The 26253-nt window shown below is 42.0% G+C and overlaps 3 protein-coding genes across 10 annotated transcripts in view; 1 reads left to right on the forward strand and 2 right to left on the reverse strand.

The window, feature by feature from the left end:
* The window catches only part of PHTF2 (putative homeodomain transcription factor 2), a 120467-nt gene extending 111143 nt beyond the window's left edge, over nt 1-9324 (reverse strand). The window contains exon 1 of one of the 3 annotated variants that reach the window (XM_023638756.2): nt 9140-9324. The gene's annotated coding sequence lies outside the window, so the exon portion shown is untranslated. The remainder of the gene's footprint in view (nt 1-9139) is intronic. The other 2 variants (XM_070264235.1, XM_070264236.1) reach the window with 2 other exon arrangements.
* A 196-nt stretch (nt 9325-9520) lies between these two features.
* TMEM60 (transmembrane protein 60) lies at nt 9521-14152 on the forward strand. Of its 5 annotated transcripts, none has more exons than XR_011438072.1 (3): nt 9521-9798; nt 10668-10771; nt 13458-14152. XR_011438072.1 is itself a non-coding variant. In XM_001488320.7 (3 exons), exon 3 carries the CDS (start codon nt 13508-13510, stop codon nt 13907-13909), a length of 402 nt encoding a protein of 133 aa, XP_001488370.1. In that variant the 5' UTR covers nt 10064-10079; nt 10668-10771; nt 13458-13507; the 3' UTR covers nt 13910-14152. The 5 variants fall into 5 exon arrangements, 4 of the variants coding, with proteins under 4 accessions (XP_023494589.1, XP_001488370.1, XP_070121440.1 ...); XM_001488320.7 differs by lacking the exon at nt 9521-9798 and adding an exon at nt 10064-10079; XM_070265339.1 differs by lacking the exon at nt 9521-9798 and adding an exon at nt 10099-10113.
* Nucleotides 14153-22395: 8243 nt separating this feature from the next.
* Nucleotides 22396-26253, reverse strand: part of RSBN1L (round spermatid basic protein 1 like) — a 71791-nt gene continuing 67933 nt past the window's right edge. For both annotated transcript variants that reach the window (XM_070265338.1, XM_023638823.2), the window contains one exon: nt 22396-26233. In XM_070265338.1, coding sequence (XP_070121439.1) covers nt 25592-26233 — 642 coding nt within the window. In that variant the 3' untranslated portion in view covers nt 22396-25591. The remainder of the gene's footprint in view (nt 26234-26253) is intronic.

Here is a 26253-nt window from a genome sequence, read left to right on the forward strand (position 1 = left end):
ACAGGCAAGAGAAACAAAAGTAAAAATAAGCAAGTAGGACCACATCAAACTAAAGGGCTTCAGCAAGGCAAAGGAAACCAAGAACAAAATGAAAAGACAATCCACCAAATGGGAGGAAATATGTGCAAACCATCTATCTGACAAGGGGTTAATCTCCAAAAACAAAAAGGACTCGTACAACTCAACAACAAAAAAACAAACAACTGGATCAAACAATGGGCAGAGGATATGAACAGACATTTTTCCGAGGAAGATATACAGATGGCCAATAGGCACATGAATCATTGGGGAAATGCAAATCAAAACTACAATGATTTATCACCTTACACCAGTGAGAATGGCTATAATTACCAAGACAAAAAGTAACAAATGTTGGAGAGGGTGTGGAGAAAAAGGGAACGCTCATACACCGCTAGTGGGAATGCAAACTGGTACAGCCACTATGGAAAATAATATGGAAGTTTCTCAAAAAATTAAAAATAGAAATACCATTATGACCCAGCTATCCCACTAGTGCGTATTTATCCAAAGAACTTGAAACCAACAATTCAAAGAGACTTATGCACCCCTGTGTTCACTGCAGCATTATCCACAATAGCCAAGACATGGAAGCAACCCAAGTGCCCACTGACTGATGAATGGATAAAGAAGTTGTAGTATATATATACAATGGAGTACTACTCAGTCATAAAAAAGGACATTATCGTCCCATTTGCAACAACACAGATGGACCCTGAGAGTATTATGTTAAGGAAAACAAGCCAGAGACAGAAAGACAAACACTGCAGGATTTCACTCATATGTGGAAGATAAACAGACGGACAAAGAGAACAGATTAGTGGTTATCAGGGGGAAACGGGCTGGGGGGTGGGCATAGGGGAAAAGGGGCACAGATATATGGTGACTTACAAATAAAGTACAACTGAAATTTCACAATGTTATAAAGTATTACAAGCTCAAAAAAGAAAACTTAACCTGAGAAAAAAGATACTGTGGGTATAAAAAATAAGGATAACAGGTGCCAGCCCAGTGGTGCAGTGGTTAACTTCACGTGCTCTGCTTCGGCAGCCCAGGGTTTGCAGATTCAGATGCTGGGTGTGGACCTACACACTGCTCTTCAAGCCATAGTGTGGTGGAGTCCCACATACAAAAAACAGAGAAGGATTGGCACAGATGTTAGCTCAGGGACAATCTTCCTCAAGAAAAGAGAGGAAGACTGGCAACAGATGTTTGCTCAGGGCTAATCTTCCTCACCAAACAAACAAACAAACAAAGAAGAATAACCATAGATTTCATGCTGGGAAAATGCAGATGAGAAGACAGTGGAGAAATGTCATTAAAGTTCTGAAAGAAAAAGACTGTCAATCTAGAATTCTATACCCAACAAAAATATATTTCAAAAATAACATGAAAAAACAATTTTTTCAGATATGCAAAAGGTGAAAGAAATCCTCAGCAGCAGCCCAGCACTACAATAAATGCTAAAGGAAGTCCTCAGGCAGAGAGAAAATGGTATCAGATGGAAAAGGAATTCCAAAGGAATGGAGAGCCTTGAAAATGGCAAACGTGGGTAAATTTAAGAGCCTTCTGTTCTAAAAATAATTTTCAAATCCCTTTAAAAGAGAACTGACCATTGACCACTGACCAGGGGGTGACAGGGCACAGTGTACAGTGTTGGAAGGTAATTAGTCATTTGGTGGTGAACATGATGTAGTCTACAGAGAAATCAAAACAATGATGTACACCTGAAATTTAGATAATGTTATAAACTTCTCTTACCTCAACAAAGAAAAAGAAAGAACGTTGGGGGAAAAAAGAGAACTCACCATTTAAAACTAAAAAGCTAAAAATACACTGTGTGATTTATAACATAATTAGAATGAAAAATGTATGAGAACAGCCCAAAGGCTGAGAGGGGTAAATGGAAGCATACTGTTACAAGGTTCTTACTGATATGTGAAGTGGTGTTTTACTCAAAAGCAGGCTGCGATAAGTTACAGATGTACATAGCCACTACAAACAAACCAAAGAAAAGAAAAAAGAGCTATGGATAATAAACAACCCTGTAAAAGACATAATAGAGCCACAAAAAATACTCAAATAATACAAAAGAAGGCAAAAAGCAAAAAGGAACAAAGAACAGACGGGACAAATAAAAAACAAATAGCAAGATGGGAGATTTAAATCCAACAATATCAACAATCACATTAAATATAAATGGCCTAAATTAAACAGCAGAGATTAGAAAACTGGATTAAAAAAAGCAAGACTCAACTATATGCTACTACCAGAAATTCACTTTAAAAATAAACACACAAACAGGTAAAAAGTAAAAGGACAGGAAAAGATATACCACGCTAATACTATCAAGAGACGGCTGGTGTGGCAATACTGAGGAAGCAGATTTCAGAGCAAAGCATATTCCCAGATATAAAGAGGGCCATTTCACAATAGCACAGCATATTCCAGATATAAAGACGGCCATTTCACAATAGCAAAGGGATGCAGCTCATCAGACCATAACCATCCCACATACACATGCATCCAGTACAGAACTTCAAAATACATGAAGCCAAATTGACAGATCTGCAAAGAGAAACTGGCGAGTCCACAACCACAGTCAGAGATTTCAACACCCTTCTCTCAAAAACTGATAGAACGAGTAGACATAAAATCAGTAAGGACAAAGACGACTTGAGCAATTCCATCCATCGACTTGATCTGACTGACATTTACAGAACACTCCACCCAACACCCTTCTCAAGGACAATGAATCATTTACCAAGACAGGCCATATTCTGGGACATAAAACAAGTCCCAACAAATTTTAAATGACTACAATCACACAATGTATGCTCTCTGACCACAGGGAAATTAACCCAGAGATCAGTATCTGAAAAGCCCCCAAATATTTGGAAATTCATGTACATACTTCTAAGTAACCAATGGGGTCAAAGAAGAAATCACAAATCATCAAGGGTTTTTGAACTGAATAAAAATGAAAACACAACATATCAAAATTTGTGGGATGCAGCCAAAGCAGTACTGAGGGGAATTTTGTATCATTAAACATTTATATGAGAAGACAATAAATTAATGAGTTAAATTTCCATTTCAAGATTCTAGCAAATCAAGAGCAAATAACATGCAAAGTAAACAGCAGAAAGGAAAAAACAAAGAATAGAAATCAACAAAACTGAGAACAGAAAACCAACAAAGAAAACCAAAAGCTGGTTCTTTGATAACATCAATAAAACAGACAAAGCTCTAGCCAGATTGAACAGGAAAAAATGAGAAAATACACAAATTAACAGCTAAGAATGAGAGGGGACATCACTACAGATCTTATAGACATTAAAAACATAACAAGAGAATATTGTGAACAATTTTATGCCAATGAATTTAACAACTTGGATTAAATCAACAAATTCCTTAAAAAATACAAACTATCAACGCTAACTTGAAAGAAAGAAACCAACTAGCTCTTTACCTATTAAAGAAATTTAATTCGTAGTTAGAATCTTTCCCACAAAGAAAATTCAGGCATAGCTATGCAAGTTATTTAGTATTGTCTTAAGTTTAAGAAATATGGACGGATCAAACGTTCATCAACCATCCCATGCGGGTACTACGGATAAGATTACATTAGTGTTTCAGCACAATAATTCCGAAAGGAAGCTGTGTGGAGAACTGACTAGTATGAGACTAAAGTAACAGTAAGGAGATGAACGACAATAATCCAGGAAAGAAATGACAAGGGTCTGAAATAAGTCAGTGGCAAGGAATTTTTTTTAATCAGGGGTGAGTGTTGGGACAGGGCATGACTAAAACACAGACAACCAGTAGAGAGAATGACCAGATGTAGTGACCGACAACATAAAAGGTTTGGGGAGTAGAAGAGTAAGGATGCTCCACGATTCCTGACTTGAACACTGGAAGAACCATCCATTAGGATAGGGAATACAAGAGAAGAAACAGGTTTGGGAACGAGAAGATATGCTTATTTCTCAACATATGCTACATGTAGACGTTCAGTGACCAAAACATATATAGCAGGTAATGGGATACACGGAATCAGCACTTGGGAAATCTGTGTAGTTAAATTAAACGGCTCTATCTCCCAGGATTACTTGCAATTAAAGCCTTCTGTCCAACTGTACACTTAACAGCTTTTCACTGTTAAAAACGTTTTAGGGATAAGTAAGAAGGTGGTTAAGAGATTTGAGAAAATAAGTTCCCTTCCTTGATATACTTAAATCACAGTACAAGAGACCCAGTTTCAGTGGTCTCTTTATTGTCGCTGAGAATAGTAAAACCCCATTTATTTACTCTATCTGGTTTAATGAGTTCGACCTAGTTTCCTCAGGAAAAAATGTGAGAATGTGAGGCTCTCTCCCCATCTTTTCCCTTCTTTTGTATGTGGTTGCAGTGATTCGATTCTTTAGTCAACTGTGCCTGTTACCTATATAACATGCTACTGCCTCCTTTTAAGGTTTTATTGGTTTGCCGTTTTCTGGCTTTCTTACTCTATTTGAGCATTGTATTTTGAAAAAATACACCTGTTCAACTTAGTCAAATAATTGCTGCAACCATTTTTTGAGCAAGTCCAATGAGCCAGGCAATGTGTCAAGTGCTTTACCTACATTAGCCCATTTAATTTTCAAAATCTTTCAAAATAGAGCTCTTCATTTTATGATTAAGTAAAACTGCACCTCAAAAAGATTACGTAATGAGCCCAAAGATGCACCACCGGTGGACTACAGAAGTCAGACATGAACCCAGGTCTACAGAGGACCAACAGTTGTGCCACAGAACGTTCCTAAGCTTTTGCTCTCTGTGGCAGACCTTTCTCTGCTCAGTGTCTTACTAAGTGCTTTTCGTCTTGCAACAAGTAAGAGGGCCCCCTACACGTCTTCAAGATTTCCGTAGATACACTTTGAACGGCCTTTCCCCTACTGTTTCTGAAATTGTAAAGCTGCACACAGTGCACTTTTATTCCCTTTACTTCCTCTCATTAAATGTCAAATTTAATCATGTTATGATTATTATCAGGCAGAGGTTCAGCCACAGCCACTTCCTGCCCCAGTTCCTGTGCACTACTGAGAATCCAGTCCAGCATATTTTCTTTCCTGGTGCTCTAAACCCACCTGTTCTAGGAAGCAGTCGGTTTTTTCTCATCTGAAAACTCACCTCTCCATTTTGTGTCATTTTAGCAATTTACATGAGGCTAACAAGTCGGACGTAAAATGCAGCTTTCCCAAATGTCTTTTACTATTTTCAACTCAGCGATGACTCTGGACATCAAAGGATCCACATTTATAAACCCAATGTGAGTATTTACGGTCCTGTGCTAATCCAAGGGGAAGATGTAAGCATGGGACTTTTTCTTGGATTTTCAAGAACAGTCTCAGCTCAAAACACTCTGGCCAACTGTCACGTCTGAAGTTTTGGTTCAGAAAAGACAGTCATCACATATGCAAAGGGTGGTGTGCAATCCTGACGCTATGTGGCTACAGGCTAGGTAAAAGGGTTAAAGGAAGGCAACAGTCACCTCAAGATCCTTATTTTTTAATTAATCCCAAAATACAGCCCACGAATCAAGTGCAACTGGCCCTAGCAGTGCTAGTCTCCTTCCACACCCTTGAATGAAATATTTCAATGAGACACTGAATGCTTGCTTTTCGCTGGACACGTTCGGAAATGAAGTTTTTGTTTTTGCTGTTTTTTTTTAAAGATTGGCACCTGAGCTAACAACTGTTGCCAATCATTTTTTTTTTTAATTGTTTTTTCTCCCCAAGTCCCCCCAGTACATAGTTGCATATTCTAGTTGTGGGTCCTTCTAGTTGTGGCACTGGGACTCTGCCTCAGCATGGCCTGATGAGCGGTGCCATGGTGGCACCCCGGATACCGAACCAGCGAAACCCTGGGCCCCCGAAGTGGCCCACAAGAACTTAACCACTCGGCCTCGGCCCGGCCCCCTGGAAATGAAGTTTTAATTGACACTGGGGAAATTAAGTATTAAAAGGTAAATATTAAATAAAAATGTAACAATGCACAAACTGTTGAGGTTTTCTTATAATTTTAGTACTAAGTACCTAATTTCCAAGCACCAAAATAGGTACTCACTTTGCCCAGCCACATTTATATACAATTACCATTTAAATTTGACCTTCCCAAATACTTTTGGGGGGAGGGCAAGGATTGGCCCTGAGCTAACATCTGTTGCCAATCTTCCTCTTTTTGCTTGAGGAAGATTGTTGCTGAGCTAACATCTGTGCCAACCTTCCTCTATTTTATGGGACGCCACCACAGCATGACTTGAAGAGTGGCCAAGGTCCACACCCAGGATTCGAACCTGTGAACCCCAGGCAGCCAAGGCGGAGTGTGCGAACTTAATCACTACGCCACTGGGCTGGCCTGAACAAATACATTTTAAAAAATATTTGATTGAGGTCACCTTGGTTTATAACATTCTATAAATTTCAGGTGTACATCATCATATTTCAACTTCTGCATCGTTTCCACCACCAAAAGTGCAGCTGCCACCCATCGCCATACACACGTTTCCTTTTGCCCTCCCTTACCCACTTCCCCTTTGGTCATCACCAATCTATTCCCATCTATGTGAGTTTGTTTATCTTCCACATACGAGTAAAATCATACGGTGTTTGTCTTTCTCTGACTTATTTCCACAAATACTTTTTATACCAAGCCAAAATTATTTGCCATTCCTTCAACAATCCAGACACCTGTTCTGAGACCCTGCCTCCTGTTCTCTGTGTGCAATGCCTTCCCCTCCCTGCCAATAAAAACCACCACTCACCCTTTCAGGCTCCAGGGACAGCTCCCTGCAAAACCTCCAACCCCTTCTCTACCCTGTCTCTTAAAACTACTCATTCTTTCTTCTTTACTCAGGGCTTACCAGTGGGCGACTACTTTACATATTTGGTTTAATGCTTAATACTCTCTTTGAAGTATTATCCTCTCCACTTAACAAACAAGGAAACTGAAGCTGAAAAAGGTTTGGTATCATAATCAAGGTCACAAAGCCAAAGAGGAATTCAAATGCTGGTCTGTCTAAACTTTAATTGAATTCTCTTTCCACAAAACCACAGACTCCACGGCACTCTCTTACAGCATATATTGTATGGTGTTATCATTATTCATTCAAATATCTCTCTCTCCCACGACAGGAATGTTCCTCCAAGACAGGGAGGGTGAGTCCATCCTCACATCCTCGGCAACACTCACCAGAGTCTATTATACAATGATCTCAAAGTGTTACTGAATATGGACAATACTCTTATTCAGTTTATGGTTTCCCAGCATCATTTTCCACTGATGAGCATCCTTCTACCATGCCTCTAAGAAGCCACTTTTACTGTGGCGTTAAAGCATAAGGGCTTGGATCAGACTGCTTGGATGTGAATCCTACCTGCCCCCAACTTACAAGCTGAGAAATCTTGAACAAATAAGTTAACCGAAGCTTTGGTTAACCAACCTATAAAAGAGGGCGGACAGTAATCACGGTAGCTACCTCACAGGATTGTAAGGATTAAATGAGATAATATATAAGCAATCCAACTATTTTTTGATCCTCAGTTTTTCCACATGCCACCCTAAATTTTCTTTGGCTCAGCCCAGTAAAGCCTTTTTCATTACAAATTCCTTACGGTCTTGCAATAAATGAACTAGCCAAAAAGGTTCAGGTTTAAAAACCGCTCAGGCTACCAACTTGATTTTTAGGACCAAGTGTTCGGAGCCAGTTGGGACTCAAACAAAGTCTACTCTTAGAGACTTGACTACACAAGAGTGCCCCCACTGTACGCTATACTTGATTTGCTTACCATATTTTCACACCCTACGAGAAAGTGGTGACACTCCCTACCTTACTAACAGCTAACAATACCAACCAATGCACGCAGACAACCAACCTGTGTGAGGGGCAGGCTATTTCCCCAGCAAGAAATTTTCCTGGAACCACCTTTTTCTGGTCTCAGGCGTGGCCCATTCTCCCCAGACCTCAAGATCCCTTGCATCCAGAACCTGAACCATGACAACTGACACGGAGCATGTCTTTCCTTCTCCTACACTTCGCAACCTTTACTCCAAAAAGTGAGGATTTCCAATTGTTATGCTGTTTTAAGGCTCTTTAGGCTAAAGTGCATAATGTCCCAATTCTCAGAATTCCCCCTTCCAACTTTAAAGACGTTATGAAAAAGTTCAGTTTTGGAGAAAACAAATTTTGAAAAAATAGTCTCCCAAAACAAGAGCAAATACAAAGGCTATAGCCAAAGTCTCAGACGGCAAAAAAAAAAAAAAAAAAAGAAAAACCTCAAAATGTCCAGCTGGTTAAAGCGAACCAAAAAGTAGAAAAATCAAACTACCACAAACAACAAAATAATTTCTAGCCAAGCAGGATCTACCATTAACAAAGCGAGCAAGCGTACATCACAAAGCATTGAATACATTCACCGCGAATTTAAAAGTTACTCGGTAGGCAGATACTGAGATTGATAAATTGCTCCAGATTCTGCACTTTCCTAGTCAGTATATGCTGATATAAAGCAGTTCCTTTTTTTTTTTTTTTTCCTTTTTGGCCAGGCTAAAAATAAAAAGGGTGATAGATGAGTGACCCAATGAGCCCCAAAGTTAAACAGGGGGGGTGTCGAGTCAGAAAGCCAGGAGTCCGAGGGACAATGCCAGGCTCGGGCTGTCACTCCGGGTGGATGAGACGGGAGGCGGTGGGCGCCCCGGGCGGGCGGCATTGTCCCCAGACGGGACCCCGCGAGGCCCGCTCGGCGGCCGCGGACGGCGCCCCCCGCAGCCCCCTCCCCGTCGCCCGAGCCCGCCCCTCCGGCCGCCCGCTGACCCCCTCGCCGGCCCCCGCGCGCCCTCCCGGACCGACGCCCCCCCAGCGCGGCGCCAGGGGAGGCGGCGCAGGAAGGGGCGGCGGCGGCGGCGGGCTCCGGAGCCCGGCCCCATCCCGGCGCGGGGACCGCCGGCCGGAGGATGGCAGGTGCCGGGGAAGGCACCGTCCGCGCCGGGCCCGCGCCTCCATCCCGCCCGCCGGCTACTCCCTGGTCCTGCCGCATCCTCGGGATGCCGGCCGAAGCCGGCGACCGCACGCGGCTCTTACCGCAGGGCGCGCGCCACGCGCGGGGAGGCGGCCCGAGGGCGCGCGAGCCACGCCGGAGCCCGGGAGCCACGCCGAGCGGCCGCGAGCTCTCCTGCGGGGCCCACGCCCGGCCCCTCTCCGGCCCGAGTTTGCGCCGGAGCCGCAGTCTCCGCGCGGCGGGCGGGCGGGCGGCCGCGGGGGGCGGGGCGCGGGGGCGCGGCCTGACTGATTGGCAGCCGTGCGCCCAATGGGCGGCGGCCGCTCCGGGCTGAGATTAGACTGACTTTCCGCCTGGCCTATAGCCGCTGGGAGGCGGGCCCAGGGGCGGTCGTTATCGCCGCTCTTTGACAAACCCGAGCCCGAGCCAAGGTCGGTTGGTTTGCACCGCCGACCGAATGGCCCAATCACCGCAGGGAACGGGGCGTCGGAGCCCAGATTGGCGTCCGCTCCGCCTATGGGGCAGCCCTGAGGGCGGGAGGCCCTGCCCCGGATGTGGGCGCGGCCGGAGGGGAACCGGGGGGCTCTGCTCGGCCGTTCGGAGAGGCGGGACCGGGCGCGTCTTGGGGATCATGTGACGGCCTCTGGGTTTGATGGGGGAGAAGCGCGGAGGAGGCCGAGGCCCCGGACCGGCGGATGCCCTGATCGCCGCGCCCGCCGCTCCCCGGCCGGCGGCGCTGCAGGTGAGTCGGGCCCGGCGCCCCCGAGCGCCCCGCGCAGCCGCGCACGGTCGGCCCGGGGCGCACGGCTGCTCCCGGCCCCGCTCCTGTGCGCACGGGGGGCCGGGCCGTGCCCGCCTCGCGTCCTGGGGCCGCGGCGCCGGAGGGCGAAGGGGAGGACCGCTCGGGGACGTCCTGAAGTTGTAGGGACGAGCAGGCCCGCGAGCTGGGGACGCTGCCCGCGGGACGCCGGTCCTTCGAAGGATGCCCAGTTGGCCGAGCCGGTGCGGAGGCGCCTTGGGAAGGTGGCTGGCTCTCTAGAGGGGCTCGGTGCTGCGGGTGAGGGGACTGCACGCGCAGGTCCTGGCGGGAGCGGGAGAGGGGACATGGGGGTGGCCTGGGGAGCCCCAGGGACAGGTGCATGAGCCCGCACACGGCCGGTGCCGGGACGCTGGCGCTGGGGGGCAGGACCCTTAGATTTCCACCTGGGGACACCGCAGAAGGTTGTGATGGATGGGCTAGGAAGCGTATGAACTAATGTCTGTCTGTCATCCAGGTACCAGAAATAACCACCTCGAATGGCAAACGTTTTAGCTGAGCAGATTTCTGCTTTGCAGACTGCAAACCCCTCCCTTGAGGGGGAAGGAAGAGTAGCAGTAGGAGACGAATACGATTGCTTCAGTTAGCTGAGGTTTATTAAGAAATTGATAAAATTGGGGTCGTCTGTCATCATTGTAGCCTGGCATCCGCAGTCCTTCAAGTGTCATTTCGATACCAGAAGAGTGCTTCCTGGTGGAGAGCATTCTAGAACAGGCGCATACAGACAGTGTTGCGTCCCACGTGATAAAACTTGTAACCACAGACTGTGTTCTTTGCACCCTTTCCACCTGCAGTCCTAAAGTGCCTGTGTTGAGTGCAGCTGCCTTTCCTATGACCAGTTGCTACTCAGTCCCCTGTGAGAAAAAATGAAGCTTGACATCCAACGGCTGGTGGCAAAGTTACGTATAAGCGAATGTATTATCGTAAACTTTATTTAAAGGTTCACCACTATGACCAGATTGGAGATGGGGATTGAGCAAACTTAATTTATATGAGGAAATCCATCCGTAGTGATTAATCAGCACAAACCCCTCACTTCTTCCAAAGTCAGTCCTACATCCCGCTATGGCGGCTTCTGGCCCAGAAAGGAGACCAGCGCAGGAAACGCTTTCCTGGGAGCAAAAGCATTTGCTTTTCCGGCTGCGGTAGGAAGCACCTGCCAGCTAGGTAACCCATTGCGTGTGCAAGCAGATAGGAATAAGGGGAAAGACCGGAGTTAGAAGACTCCTCCATCACTCTTGCTGTAGAAGAGGTATTTACTCTTGCACCATGATAGCCACCCACTGTGGAAAGTAGTAGAGACATACCAGAGAACATCAAGGTTAGTTCTAAAATATGATTAAACACGCTAGTCTGGGCCATTTGATTCATCCAGCCAGTTTCTGTACCACGTCCTTAATCTTACCTTCCTGCGTTTTTGCTCTGCCATCCCTGCTTTTGTCACCATCCACATCACCTTCTGATCTTCTCCTGCTCTCAAGTGTCCTCTCTCGTCTTCAGTCTGTCGTTCTCCAGTGGCTTATTTCCCTCAGTTTATAATCATACTTAGATTCCTCCTTCACTGAAAATTTCTTCTTGACCCTTTCTCAGTCCCATTGTATATGTTATCTTTCGTCTTCTCCAGATGTTTCAAGGGAATAAAATGTTGTCAGCTGTTTAGATTTATTATCGTCTATTAACTCCTCATTCAACTCCATACAGTCTGGCTTCCACTTTCCCATTCTGCTTACCCTTTTTCAAATGGTCACAAGGTTGATACAAAAAACTTGGATGAGTATAGCACATACTGTAAACTTATTGTGAAGATTAAATAAATGCTTATACCTGAGTATAATTAATGCACTCCGAATCCAAATCCTAAGTTGTTTTTTTTAAGATTTTTAAAATTTTTCCTTTTTCTCCCCAAAGTGCCCCAGTACATAGTTGTGTATTTTTAGTTGTGGGCCCTTCTAGTTGTGGCATGTGGGACACTGCCTCAGCGTGGCCTGATGAGCAGTGCCGTGTTGGCACCCAGGATCGGAACCGCGAAACCCTGGGCCTCGGAAGCCGAGCACGGGAACCTAACCACTTGGCCCCGGGGCCGGCCCCAAAATTCCACGTTTTCAAGAATTAGAGATTTTAGGGGCCAGCCTGGTGGCGCAGCGGTTAAGTGCGCATGTTCTGCTTTGGTGGCCCAGGATCCTGGGTGTGGACATGGCACTGCTTGGCAAGCCATGCTATGGTAGGCGTCCCACATGTAAAGTAGAGGAAGATGGGCATGGATGTTAGCTCAGGGCCAGTCTTCCTCAGCAAAAAAAGGAGGATTGGCAGCAGATGTTAGCTCAGGGCTAATCTTCCTCAAAAAAAAAAAAAAAGTGATTTTAGCATTGAAAAAATGAAAGGGGAAAATAGTGGAAAATATTATGGAAAAGAAAACAGTGGGTAGGTACTAGGCCTTGCAGATATGAGAACATATCCAGTAATAGTCATATAGTACTAATGCAAAACAGAAATATAGATCAGTAAGACAGAATAGGGATATAAGAAATAACCCAATTATTGACTAATTTGGCATCTAATAATGACAAAACATCAAAAGTTTATTAAGTGGTCTTGATTATTGGATACCAAGCAGTAAAAAAATCAAGATGTATACCACAAACCAAAAAAATATGAGTATTACTAATAAGAAAAAAATCTTAGACTAAGAAAACAGGTATTCATTAGAATTTTTATGAGAAAATTTAAAAATAAAAGACCCATAGATTAAACTATGTGAAAATCTAGTGTTATCAATGTGTTCTGTATCATTTAGCCCAATGATATCTTTACAAACTTAATTATACTTAATTTTGTTTTTAGATTCACACCTGAGCTAACATCTGTTGCCAATCTCCTTTTTTTCTTCTTCTTTTCCCCAAAGCCCCCCATTATATAGTTGTATATTCTAGTTGTAGGTCCTTCTGGTTGTGCTGTGTGGGATGCCGTCTCAGCATGGCTTGATGAGCAGTGTTAGGTCTGCGCCCAGGATCTGAACCAGCAAAACTGTGGGCCACCAAAGCACAGCGAGGGAATGTAACCACTGGGCCACAGGGCAAGCCCCTACTTAATGTCTTAGCCATTTTTACTAACCATTCCCTCTTTATTGAAACTCTCCTCTCTTGGCTTAATACCACCTCCTCCTTTTTCACCACTTTGAATTTGAATGCTTTTTCTCAGTACTCCTTGAAATTGAATGAAAATTTATAGATGTGCAAATGTTCAGAAGAGGTCAAGAACATCTCTGAGGTGCAGGAATAAAGTCACGAGTGCCTGGACCTGAATTATGGCAATGAGGAGGAACCCCGTTCTTAGCCATTCCGAATAGAGCTAGACCCAGAGGATATACTAACAGTTTTACTTGTTTTGTCATGGGCTGTAAGGAATGATGGATATAACGTTGTCAAAGATGGCTACACATTTAAAGGTTTTGGCAGAATGGTAGAATGTTTTCAAAATTAGGAAATCTGTGAGTGGGAAAGAGCCAGCTTTGTTCACCAGGAATGGAAGTGATAATTTTTTTTTTCTGGTATCAAAACAATCTTGACTTTTTTTCCTTCTCTTAGGGTCTATTTCCCTTTTTTCGACTCTGCAGCAGCCTCTCTAAACTGTTTAAATGAGAATGTCCTTGGCTCAGAGAGTCCTGCTCACCTGGCTTTTCACATTGCTCTTCTTGATCATGCTGGTGTTGAAGCTGGATGAGAAGGCGCCCTGGAACTGGTTCCTCATATTTATCCCAGTCTGGATATTTGACACGATACTGCTTGTCATGCTGATTGTGAAGATGGCTGGGCGATGTAAGTCTGGCTTTGACCCTCGACATGGATCACACAATATTAAAAAAAAAGCCTGGTACCTCATTGCGATGTTACTGAAATTAGCCTTCTGCCTCGCACTCTGTGCTAAACTGGAGCAGTTTACTACCATGAACCTTTCCTATGTCTTCATTCCTCTCTGGGCCTTACTGGCTGGGGCCTTGATAGAGCTTGGCTATAATGTCTTTTTTGTGAGAGACTGACTTCTAAGGACATTGTCGCATTTTATTGCTGTTCAACAAGCTATCGTTAAAGTGTTCCAAATCTTTGCAAGCTTGAAGAATACCAGAGAATTAAGAAAAATACCAAATGGAGTTTTATACTGCTGCCGTAACACAGTCTCGGTCAATCACGGACTTCTAGTCAACCCAAAGCTTAATTATTCAATATTTGAGTTATTAGTATCTTTGTTATCCCTATATAAATAAAGTTTGTTTCAGATCTTATTTTTCTACTTGACTCTTGAATAATCTGTTGTAAATAATGTGGCCAATATTTAAAGTAAGTACGAAGCCTTTAATCTACATGTTTGGGTAGAAATTTGACATATCATGGCCCCATTACGAGCAAAGTAAATGATCATTTGTGCTTCTAAATTATGAAGGAAAAACCCTAGTTACTGAAGTATTTAGGGGTGCCATTTCACGTTTACATCCAGAAAGAATCTGAGAGTTTGACAGATTTTTATCTAGGCTGAGTTCATTGTTGCTTCTGTCTCCTGTTTGTGACAAATGAACTAGAAGTGTCAGCATAGAGCAGAAGTTTGCCTCTTCCTAAAGTGAGGGGAACCCTACATCCTGGTGAGGTCAGGACAAGCCCAGTTCATGCCCGTTGTCCTAGGGTCTCAGGCAGTCAATGTCCCTTTCACTCCTGGCAGCGTCCTGGCTTGAGAAATTACAGATCACCCTACGAAGGTACTTGCCCACTTCCAGTGAAGCACAGATGGTGCGACGTAGGAGAATCCCAAGGAGACTTAGGTGTCTCACAACCCAAAAACAGAGTGACCGTCCTCGCCCTATACGGCTCCAACAGCTTTGGGAGGAACATAAAGTGGTATTTGTTTGTTTTAAAAATATCTAACAAACAAGAAAGAGATTCCTGGCTGCTAACACTTGAGAGGATTGCTGGAGTATAGCATTTCGGTCTAGTTCTCCATTGTAAAGATAAATATGATAAAGTTTCAGCCACACCACCACCAGTTAATCCAGCATTTACTCCTTGTTTGAAACTGCAGAGCTAGGGTAAATAAATAAAAATTGGTCAATTACAAATGTTTTCCTGTCTTTTAATTGGTATATATTAGTATTTTGGGTATCTAAAAATAGGATTGAGAAGGACAGTTACCATGGGGAACATAATGTCCCAGACTTAATCAGATATTCTTAATTTGATTGAGACTATGTGGTCTCTGGAATCTGTCATTAAATAGATTCAAAGTAAAGGAAAGCTTTCATCTCTATGGGGAACCAGGCGGGAGGATTTTGTGGTTCGGGAATGCAAGTATTATCTAAGTATAATCTCTCACAGGGAAAAGGAAAAGGGACGGCACCACGTGCAAACTATCCGCTAGGCTAGGAGTCAGCAGAATTTTTCGGTAAAAGGCTATACAGCAAATATTTTAAGCTGTGTGGGCCATATGGTTTCTGTCACAACTACTCAGCTCACTTTGTGTGGCTAGAAAACAGCCATAGGTGAGGGCAATGTTCCAATAAAACTATTTATGGACCATGAAATTTAGATTTCATATAATTTCCATATACCACAAAATGTCATTCTTTTGATTTTTGTTTCAACCATTTAAAACTATTAAAAACCATTCTTGCCTCACAGGCCACACAACAAACAGGCCGCGGTCTCCATATGCCCCGTGGGCAGCAGTTTGCTGACCCCTGAGCTAGGCCATAAAATGCGCAAGAGCAGAATTTCTGTGGGAGATTGCTAAGAGGAGAGGTGGGACAGGTCTCCAAGGAAAGGAGAGAGAAATTGGGTAGGAACTCTATGTAAAAGGCCACAGTAAGCAAGCTGTTTCTACATGAGGATCAATCAGTTGTAATAGTATCTGAAAGTTTCCCAGAAAGTAGAATTCTGACTCAATTTGGGGTCCTGCCACGCTAAGTAAACAACTTGAAACAGCACAGTAAGTTATTAGCCTGTGCCTCCCCAGCTCTGCTACTAATTCAGATGTGGGGTTTTTCCGTCACACCACCAAAGAATTCACTCAGTTCTGACACTCATTACCTGGAGATAGCACCAGATCCCACAGGTCGAGTTCAGTCCCAGAAGACTGCCCCCAGCTCAACTTCAGACACCAATCGAAGAGCCAGACGATCACCTGTGCTTCTGACCAACCGGCTATAGATGGGAGGTCCCCGCAGCCCCGTCTTGGGTGTGATTAATTTACTAGAGCAGCTCACAGAACACAGAAACATTTTACTTACTAGATTACAGGTTCATTATAAAAGGACAGAACCCAGGAACATCCAGAGGGGAGAAATGCCCAGGGCGAGGTATGGGGAAGGGGTGCGGAGCTTCCACGCTCTCTGGGCACACCGCTCTTCCCCCGTCCCTTTGGTCCTCACCCTGGAAGCTCTAAGAACCGTGTCCTTTGGGATCTTATGGAGGCTTGATTACTTAGGCATGATTAACTAAATCACTGGCCACGGGTGACTGAACTCAGTCCCCAGCCCCTCTCCTCTGGGGACGGGTGGGGAGGTGCTGAAAGCACCAACCCTTTAATCATGTGGTTGCCTCCTCTGGTTACCTAGGAGCTTTCCAAAAGTCATCTCATTAACATAGACCCTAAAGATAGCTTTATCACACTTACCACTTAGGAAATTCCAAGGGTGCTAAGTTCCTGTGCCAGGAACAGGACGAAGACCAGGTATGTATTTCTTATTATAAATCACAGTATCACAGCCTCAGTAGTTGGGATACATTTAAAACATTAAGTAATGAAGGACAGAAAAGACAGAAATCGTGCTCACAGCTGGAAAAAGCAAAACTAATGGAACAATGCATAAACAATGAGTGTGGCAGTAATGTACCTTCCTAGGTTTGTTTTTAGTTATAGGATACTTCCTTTATAATACAGAGATGTTTACTAATGGTGCTTACAAAAAGAACTAATAGACTCTGTCTTAATAAAAAAACTTAAAACATGAACAGTTCTTAGTGAAGCCACTATTTTCCAGGTCAGCATGAACAAGAAGTAACTTAATCTGGTCTGAGCAAAGGATTTATCAAAAACTCTGAATAAAAGCAACTTGTGAACAAAATAACTTTTATAAGACTTGCAAATGTGAAAAGTAGAAAATAGAAATTCAAAGGATCCACGACTTCATCAGCAACATTTCATGAACATGGAGGCCTGATACGGCAGCACCATCCATCCACCACATGAAACATGAACACAAATCCACCACCAGAAAGCTTTCAAGCACCAAGAAAAATAGTTGCACAGAGCTTCAAGAAGTAGAGATCCATCCTTGGGCTAAAGCTTACTGTAATTTTAAAAGTTATCAACCTTATATATTTGGTCATCTGGTTTCCACTTTGTGTGTGTGTGTGTGTGTAAGATTAGCCTTGAACTAACATCCACTGCCAATCCTCCTCTTTTTTTGTTGAGGAAGACTGGCCCTGAGCTAACATCCACTGCCAATCCTCCTCTTTTTTTGTTGGGGAAGACTGGCCCTGAGCTAACATCTGTGCCCATCTTCCTCTACTGTACATGTGGGATACCTGCCACAGCATGGCTTGATGAACGGTGCTAGGTCCACGCCCAGGATCTGAACCAGTGAATTCTGGGCTGCTAAAACAAGTGCGTGAACTTAACTGCTACGCCACTGGGCCGACCCCTCCACTTTGCTTTTTGACAGTGCCACAAATAAGTAAAGAAACTGATGTTAACTAATGAACAGAAGTGATGGCCAAAAAAGGAGAGGAAACCATAGAACCATTTTCCTATAGGGGCAGGCATTTTACTATGCACCTGCATCACCATGAAAAGTGTAGTTATTTCTCTTTATTGAGATGAAAATTATCAGTCTTTTAAGCATTAAGAAACAAGCCACAAACCACTAAAGGAGTTTCCTTTAATCTTAACTGTCATGTTTGCACATAAACATCACTCCTCAATTATCAGTGTCCTTATAACTCATGACATAGATAGTGAGGGTACACAGCAATCACAGAATCTTAGACCCAGGAGAAAACAAGGAACAAAAAAACTCATAGTGATGGAGAGACTAAAGCTCAGACAAATGAAATGAAATGAGGGCTTGGTCTTTGATAAATGGAGAAGTTTAACTCCAAATACTATTTCTACAAACAGCTTTTATATCGAAGAAAAAACAAAAATAGAAAGCATCAGTGGAAGCTACCAGTTATCAAAGGCTAAATAAAGTCAGCACTGGGTTAAAGCTTTTTTGAAGGATCTCTCTTGCACTTTAAGGTTTCTCTCATTTGGCTTGCCCTGTCTTCAAGTCAGCCAAACACACGTAGTCATCCTGGTAATCTCGGACCACAAAGCAAGTTTACATCCACTCTCATCTATACACTATAAACACAAATTTCTAATTCGCTTCTATCAGGAAAAGGCTGTCTGTGACAAGACGTGATTTTGAATTGCCAGCCTTGGGCAAAATAGTGAACCAGGAGGAAGTTTGTTTTTGATGTCCACCTTCTCCACCATACCTCCCCTTGGCCGCTGGAGGACACTTCTTCCTCATCCCAGATGCCTATCCTCTGCCCCAAATTAGACAGAGGAACACAGGAGAGAGAGGAAGATGGAAAGTGCTCAGGGTGACCCAGCACAGAGCTCTTCTAACTATTCTTTTTGCTGTTAATTCCAGGATCAGAAGCTAACATTTGTGGTGTCTACGATAAACCAAGTAATGTGCTAAGTGAGCATTTGGCATGTTCTGCCATTTAATTTTCACCACTAATTAACAGAATAAGTATTACTGCCCATTTTACAGATGAGAAATAGGTGAAGCAATTTCTCACCGTTATACAAGTATATTATCCCCCTTAATGACCCACAGCTGTGCTGCCACAAGTGCTCTCAGCATAACCCACTGGAGTGGCTTTCCAGAAGGATGTCTGAAAATGTGCCTTCCTTGTCCCACTCCTGCAACAAAATGGACGTAGACTAAAAAACTAGTGCGTTATCATCTTGCTTCAATATTTTCAACTTTTGAATGTTTGTTTATAATATGAATAGGGAAAACCACACAAGCTTAAGCTGAATGCCTCTCTGATAACCAGATAACCACTTCATCTTGCTACGTAAGACTTAGAAATAGTTAAATTCTGCTTCAGACTATGGGATATTTAAGGTCCTTCTTATAGAGTTGCCATTTTAATCATTTGAAAAACAGTTAAAATTTAACCTTAATCTGTAATAATTTTCAGTGTATCTCTAGTGGAAGGAAAAAAAGTTGGGCAAGTTATACAGGTTTAATTAGCTTCACAATACGTAGCTCTCCACATTGCCCAATGGGCCTAAATATCTAATAGGCAGCTTCTTAAACTTTATCCATAGGCCGCAGTAAGTACAAAATAGAAACTCGGTCTCTTGATAGTGCCTGCTGATCTCATTTCCTCCACTTTTCTTTCTGTTGCAACTTTAGAATTACATTATGAATTAAAGTCAAAGATAGACTTTTATTATAGAAACTTACATAATTTGTTTTTCCCGCCCCCAATAAAGCGTCAACTTTTCTTCCTTCAAATATTTATTGAATACCAAGTGTACTATAAATTAGGTGTTAGGAATACAAAGGGATAAAGAAAATTCATGGGGCTGGCCCCGTGGCCAAGTGGTTAAGTCCACGCACTCCGCTGCAGGTGGCCCAGTGTTTCGTTGGTTCGAATCCTGGGCGCGGACATGGCACTGCTCACATACCACGCTGAGGCAGCGTCCAACATGCCACAACTAGAAGGACCCACAACGAAGAATATACAACTATGTACCGGAGGGGCTTTGGGGAGAAAAAGGAAAAAATAAAATCTTTAAAAAAGAAAAAGAAAGAAAATCCCTAACTTTTAGCTCATGGTTTAGCTATAGCCCAAGAAGTACTTAACTAATATATATATATGTTAAATGATGCGAACAAAGGGACAGAAGAAACAGAAGGAAGAATTGTTTTTACACTAGCTGCAGGGTAGGGAGACAGCTGGAGCAGATGAGATCACTAAAAGATACACAGAAGTGATGAGCTTTTTTTTTTTTTTGAGGAAGATTAGCCCTGAGCTAACATCTGCTGCCAATCCTTTTTTTTTTTTGCTGAGGAAGACTGGCCCTGAGATAACATCTGTGCCCATCTTCCTCTACTTTATATGAGTGATGCCACCACAGCATGGCTTGACAAGTGGTGCATAGGTCCACACCCAGGATCTGAACCAGTGAACCCCAGGCTGCTGAAGCAGAGCGTGCAAACTTAATCTCTGTGCCACTAGGTCGGCCCTGAGATGATGTTTAACTGGAGTTTTGAAGAGAAGTAAGATTTCACTATATTGTATTCCAGGCAGAGACTTCCCCAGAAAAGGCAAAGAATTTTAAAAGTACACAAAGGAAACGGCAAGTACTGCCATCTGGTAAGCTGAAAATTTGGCACATGAAACGGAAGAGATTGTGGTAGATGAGACTGCAATGGAAGGGCCATGTCATGAAGGCTCTGAGCATTTGGCTTTTATTCTTTAGGATGGAGCCACAGACTATTTCTAAACAGAATAGTAACAATCGTATCTGTCTTGGAAAGGTTAATCCAGTGGTCACACAGAGAACGGGTCGGAATGGGGGTAGAGGCAGAGGACCGCAGGCAGCCTAGAACATTTTAGGCTCCTGAAGAGTCCAGGGAGATGAACATCTGCTATGACAAGAGCAGCAGACACATCATCATTTCTGGGGTCGATTCCAGAAAATCACATGACACACTGTATACACAGGGGAAAAGACAGAGCAATCAGATTACCATGAGATGATGGGGACAGTCGTGCCAATAAGCAAATTAGGAGGGAAAGGAACAGTTAACGTTTGCGGGCAAGGAAGAAGAGAACAACTCAGATTTGATTACATGGATCATTAGAGGTTAAATGAGAAAACAAGGATGACTGAAGTCATGGGGTCATGAAGATAGTTCAGGGACACTCTGTAGAGACCTAAAGAAAAGAGCCATGGAGACTGTCTCAAATAGTGGGGAAGAGGCAAAAGCAGCCATCCAAAGAACAGAAAGACAACAAAAACCAACAGGTGGGTCATGTAATTATGCTAAGTGCTGCAAGGGTTAAACAGAAGTATGAAGAAACGTAGCCATGGGGTTTGGCAGTCAAAAGGTGACCTCTGAGAGAACCAGTTCAGCTGAGTGATTAAGTTTGAGGATTAAAATGAAATTGTAGTGACATGAGGAAGTGAAGGCAGATGGAGATTTCCAAGAACTTAGGAAGAAAGACGGAACAAGACGATGAACAAAAGCCAGACTCAAGGGTTTTTTCAAAAGAAGACACACGAGATTTTTCACATAAAAATCTGGCTCGGTTGGAAAAACAAAGTTTCAAGAAAAGGAGAAACTTGGGGCAGAGGAGATCTAACTGTCCAAATAAAATTTTAAACACTGTATTATGCAAAAAATTTGCAACTATATTGACTTGCCGCTGAGTTTGCACACTTAATAGTCTTTAGTTATACAACAATGAACTTTATAGGAAAGTGTAAAGATTTAACATTTTTAAAACACACATGCATAAATTCTAAATTTCAAAATGTGTACAAGGATCCAGAGTTCTCATATTTTTAATAGTGCAGTTCTTGGAAGGCAGATAATAGTACTAAAGTCATACAATTAGTAAACTGTACTTTAAATTTTTAGTTAACATAAATTCTGTTTGCCCACCTTTTGTTCTCAGCTCATTCACACTCCCTGTTTGGGTCTCAAGTCCTGGAAGGGAAGATAAGCTGAAATGCAAGGGGTCCCCCTCTCCACCCCTGTGCTCTCCAGTAGAGATACGATATACAACGTCAGTAAACTGAGAAAGTAAAGACATCTCTGCTTTTCGGTTCTTGTGCTTGACATTCTAAAGAGCGATCATTTCCATCTGCAATATGCTGTGGAACAGAAGAGCCAGGACAGAGACAAAGGGATTCAGACCTCTCCTGAGTTGTCCTCGTCACAATCTTACCTGAGGTACACTGTCAGTGCCAAACATACCAAACCTAACTCCTCCATGAAACAGACAACGCATTCTAAAACTAGCAACACTCTGTTTACATAGCAAAGTGGTTACATCAGGTGGGAGAAAGATTAAGCAAGAGCTATTCTATGACCCTGAAGACCTAAAACACATCATGTCATTTTTTACCAGCTTAAAAGTATTTTGAAAACAGTAGCACCTTTGTCCTCCCCTTCGGGGACAGAAATAGTCAAGTCTAGAGGGAAAGGAGGTGATTTACCAGGCTATCCCAGCACCCACAACTAACTAGCTTAGCAACCTTAAGGTAATCTTCAATATTCTGTTGGCATAAATCAACTTTTGATAATTAGTTTTTAAGAGGAAAAAAAGATTCTCAGATTGGAATCATTTTCAAGATCTTATGGTTTCTGTTGAAGACAGAGAAATATGAACTTTTAAAGATGACGAGATGAAAATAAAATCACTGTAAGAAAATAATTACAAAACAAAGGTAAAAAGATTATGGTTATCAACTTTAGTATTTATTGAAAGGTGGAAGACAAGGAAAATGCCTCTCAAACTCCAAAAACAAATCTTGCACCTTTGCTAAATGTTAAAATGAATTTTGAGATATTTGCTTTACATGACAATGAACTTGTCCAAAAAATAACTGAATGCAAATTTACCAAAACAGTGCTAATCTATTATTTACAAAAATGATCTTACCTGCCGTATGCATTTGGGAAAAAACTCTTTTACAGTCAGGAACACTAATGAAATCCCTTGAACCCTAACTCAAGAAATAAAATCTTTCCTACCCTCCATGACCCCCCCCCCAAAGTCACAGAATGGATTAAAAATGAATATATATGGAAATAAACATATTTCCAATAATCGTACACACATGCACACACACACACACACACACACGGAGTGTTGTACTAGATCAACCTAATCTTTATTTAAGGTCAACAGCCTTAGTGACAAGGAAGATAATGAATATGGCTTTAGTAAAATTTTCAACTAAATATCACAAATGCTTAATTCCTTTGCTAGCTACCAGCTAACCTGAGTATGGAATATATATTACTTAGATAGCAAAACGGGTATGAAGAAAAGTAACTAAAAAAAAAAAAAAAAGCACTATAGCAGACACCACCGAGGTACCTTAGTTTTTCTGTAAAGGTCTGTGTATCAATTTAATAATTTACATAAGAACTGTTTAGTCTATAAGATCATACAGAAACTATATATTAAGTGCTTTATTGTTCTGGTCCAATAAATTGGAAATAACAGCAAAAACCGTGTTCAGATAAAGAACTGGAATGCACTACTAGGAAACCATTAATATAATGCAATATTGAAATAGAAATTATCCGTGTGTAACAAAGGTAGTCAGCAAGTTCTCAGATTGCATCTGAAGATTTTAAAATGATAACCCGTAAGACAACATATGCATTATTCAAGGTGACAAGGCTGTATCTTGAAATTGGAGCCCACTGATTTATATTTCACCTGCATGGAGATGGATGCATTTTACAAAACAGTCAAATTTTCAAAATATGGAGAAGTCTGACTATAGGTTATATAGTAAACGATACCTAAAAGCAACCACCATGGTTGTTTTAGATAGGTCTTTAAGTTAAAAGTTTAAGGCTCATATATTTTGAAGGGATACCCTAAAGACATTTACAATATGATCTCATGCATCTACGTGTATGCTACTGGAAAACTGGAACTAAAACAAACCTTGTTAAATACTTCACCCTTCAACTAAAAAAAGAAAAACAGAACATTTTAACCACATCCCCTCCTATTTCTCAATACTGGTTTGTTATGAACTTTCATCTCCCAAAAAGAAAGGTGCAAATATATAAATTTAGCTTAAAAGAGAAGACTAAAGTGGTGAGAGACAGGATAAAACTATAACATATAAAACAAAATCCCTATTTACATTATCATGATTTATATCTTCCTCATCCCATGAAAATTCCTATGTTGCAAATACATATATTGATTTCCTACAAACCATCGAAATTTCCTACAATATTTAACTGTCCTTTTAAACCGGGGTCCAGAAATGACATCACTGCTGCAGTTTACTTTTTCTGATGAAATGCCTCTTTCTAAGTGGCTTCTCCCTAACCAGAAAGATAAACAGTTTTATGGGTACCATAAATGAGGCTGGGTCAGAAACCAATGAAATGGGAATAGCAACACCAGCCTAAAAGGTAGCACAAAGAACCCCTGCTGAAAGTCATCAACCAAAATATTAGCCCAGAAAAATACCAAAAACAAATAAAATAGATTTGCAATGAGCAGAGTTCCTCACATCAAAGCTTTCATTAAAGACATCTGTTTGACTTTTAATGACAGCAGTGGAAGCAGTCCATCATTGCAGAGATGTGTCTGAATCGTCTTCAGCGAGGCACCGGCAATCCTGTTTCCTCCTCCGATTTCCCCTCTAGAGCTTCTTTTGAAGAAGGGCTCTAAGTTGTTTACCTTGCCAGGGCAGAGAGAGGGATCCTTAGAAAGACGAGGTAACACACCTTATTGTGTTAGTTATCTCTCTGTATATGGCAGCTGAGTCATTGCCCTTATTTTAAGATTTTGTATTTGCCATATTTTCCTCCTGTTCCACAAGAAAATTGTAAAAGAGGATTATAACTGCTCACAATTAAACTTTCTGTAACTAAAGATATTTACTCAGCTAGTACTAAGTATAGTATAGGTGCTTTACAGTAAGAAAATCTCCTCCACTTCTTACTCCATACATTACAAAGAAAATTTGTTAGGGCTATGTAATCTGGCCACACAACTTGATTAGTTAGAAGGAATAGATAGCACTAACAGACCTTGTTTCTCCCAACTTTATAAAATTGTTTCTCTTACCTAAACTGCTTTCTTAATGTTGAATATAAATATTTTAAAATGTTTTCCAGGGAGTAGGGCTAGAAAGTTTCACATACTCATCTTATTCAGCAATTTAAGAAGTTATGCAAAATATGATATACATATATATATTCCCATACATACACACATATATAAATATGTTTTCATAACTGAATCTTGGTTTTACAAAATGCTTGCACAGTGTGGGGAATTTAAATATTCACTAGATTTGAACACAGACATTTGCACTCCATTACCACTTGAAATGGATATACCAGCAGAAACATAATAGATCAAATAAATGATTTAACTGAATTGTCAGTTTGTCTTTTTGCAGACCCAACAGAAAACATATTTATTACTATGAACCTTTATTAAGTGGCTCACATTTCAGTATAAATCACACTAAAAAGATTTTTTAAAAGCTATTTACACTACAGTGCTGACACATTTAAAATGAAAAAAAAAATCGGTATAAATAAGCTCTATGGAAAAGCCTTAAATTGTCGAAAAAGAATTCTGGCTCATATTACAAAAAATATATATATATGTTAATGTCAGCTCTATTCTAAAACCTACAACTCCATCAAATGACGTTTCAAAGCCGCCTTCTGCTTACGCCTGCAGGTTTACAGTGCGTCTGGCCCTACGCGCTTCAATGCTTCACAGTTGAGGACAGGCACTGAGGAATGTTACAAAGCTACAGGAACTAGATTTCGTAACAGACTTAGGGGCAAGTCCTTGGCTTGCTTTCAGAATTCATGAATCTTTATTACATTATTAAGTTTAAAAAAAAAAAAGAATAGTAAATGGTATGTACAAACTTAGCACAAAACATCGTCCTCTTTCCTCTCCTGCTCTGAGCGTGCGGAGCTGTGCTGCCTGGCATCAACCAGACTTAGGAGGCTTCCCGGGCACAAGCCTTCCTGCAAATCTTTGTTGCTATTTTCAAATTGAGAGTCCACGTCAATCTTCAATTCTGTAAATTGAACATGATCCAATTTTGCTTTAACATTCCTGCCATCCATGTTACTCGGTGCTCTAGTCTTTTCAGGAATATACACATTCACAGGTTCTTCCTTGATTCTTACAGATGCAAGAGGTTCATGTTTAATCTGCTGTAATCCATATTTAGAATGAAGTTTGTCTGAAAAAACAGAATCCAAGGAGGTTCTGCTTACAGCACAAATCACATTGTCAGCGTGAGGTCCAAGAACTGATGATGTGGAACCTGGTGATGTGCCTGTTTCATGAGTCGCTGTATTCTGAGCAGGGTCCTCCTCTGAGTGATACAGCTTGAGCCGAACGTGCCATGCTAAACTGCACACAGCTGAAACTGTCTTGAATTGATGAACAACATTTCTTGGGATAAAATAAATGTCATTATCATACAGCTGAATCCTGGCATAGCGAATGCCTTCCCTCCTCAGTTGATTAAGTTTTGCATCATCAACCCACTGGACACACTAAAAGAAGAAAACAAGGA

Source organism: Equus caballus, chromosome 4, assembly GCF_041296265.1.
Source record: "Equus caballus isolate H_3958 breed thoroughbred chromosome 4, TB-T2T, whole genome shotgun sequence".
NCBI classification, from domain to species: Eukaryota; Metazoa; Chordata; class Mammalia; order Perissodactyla; family Equidae; genus Equus; species Equus caballus.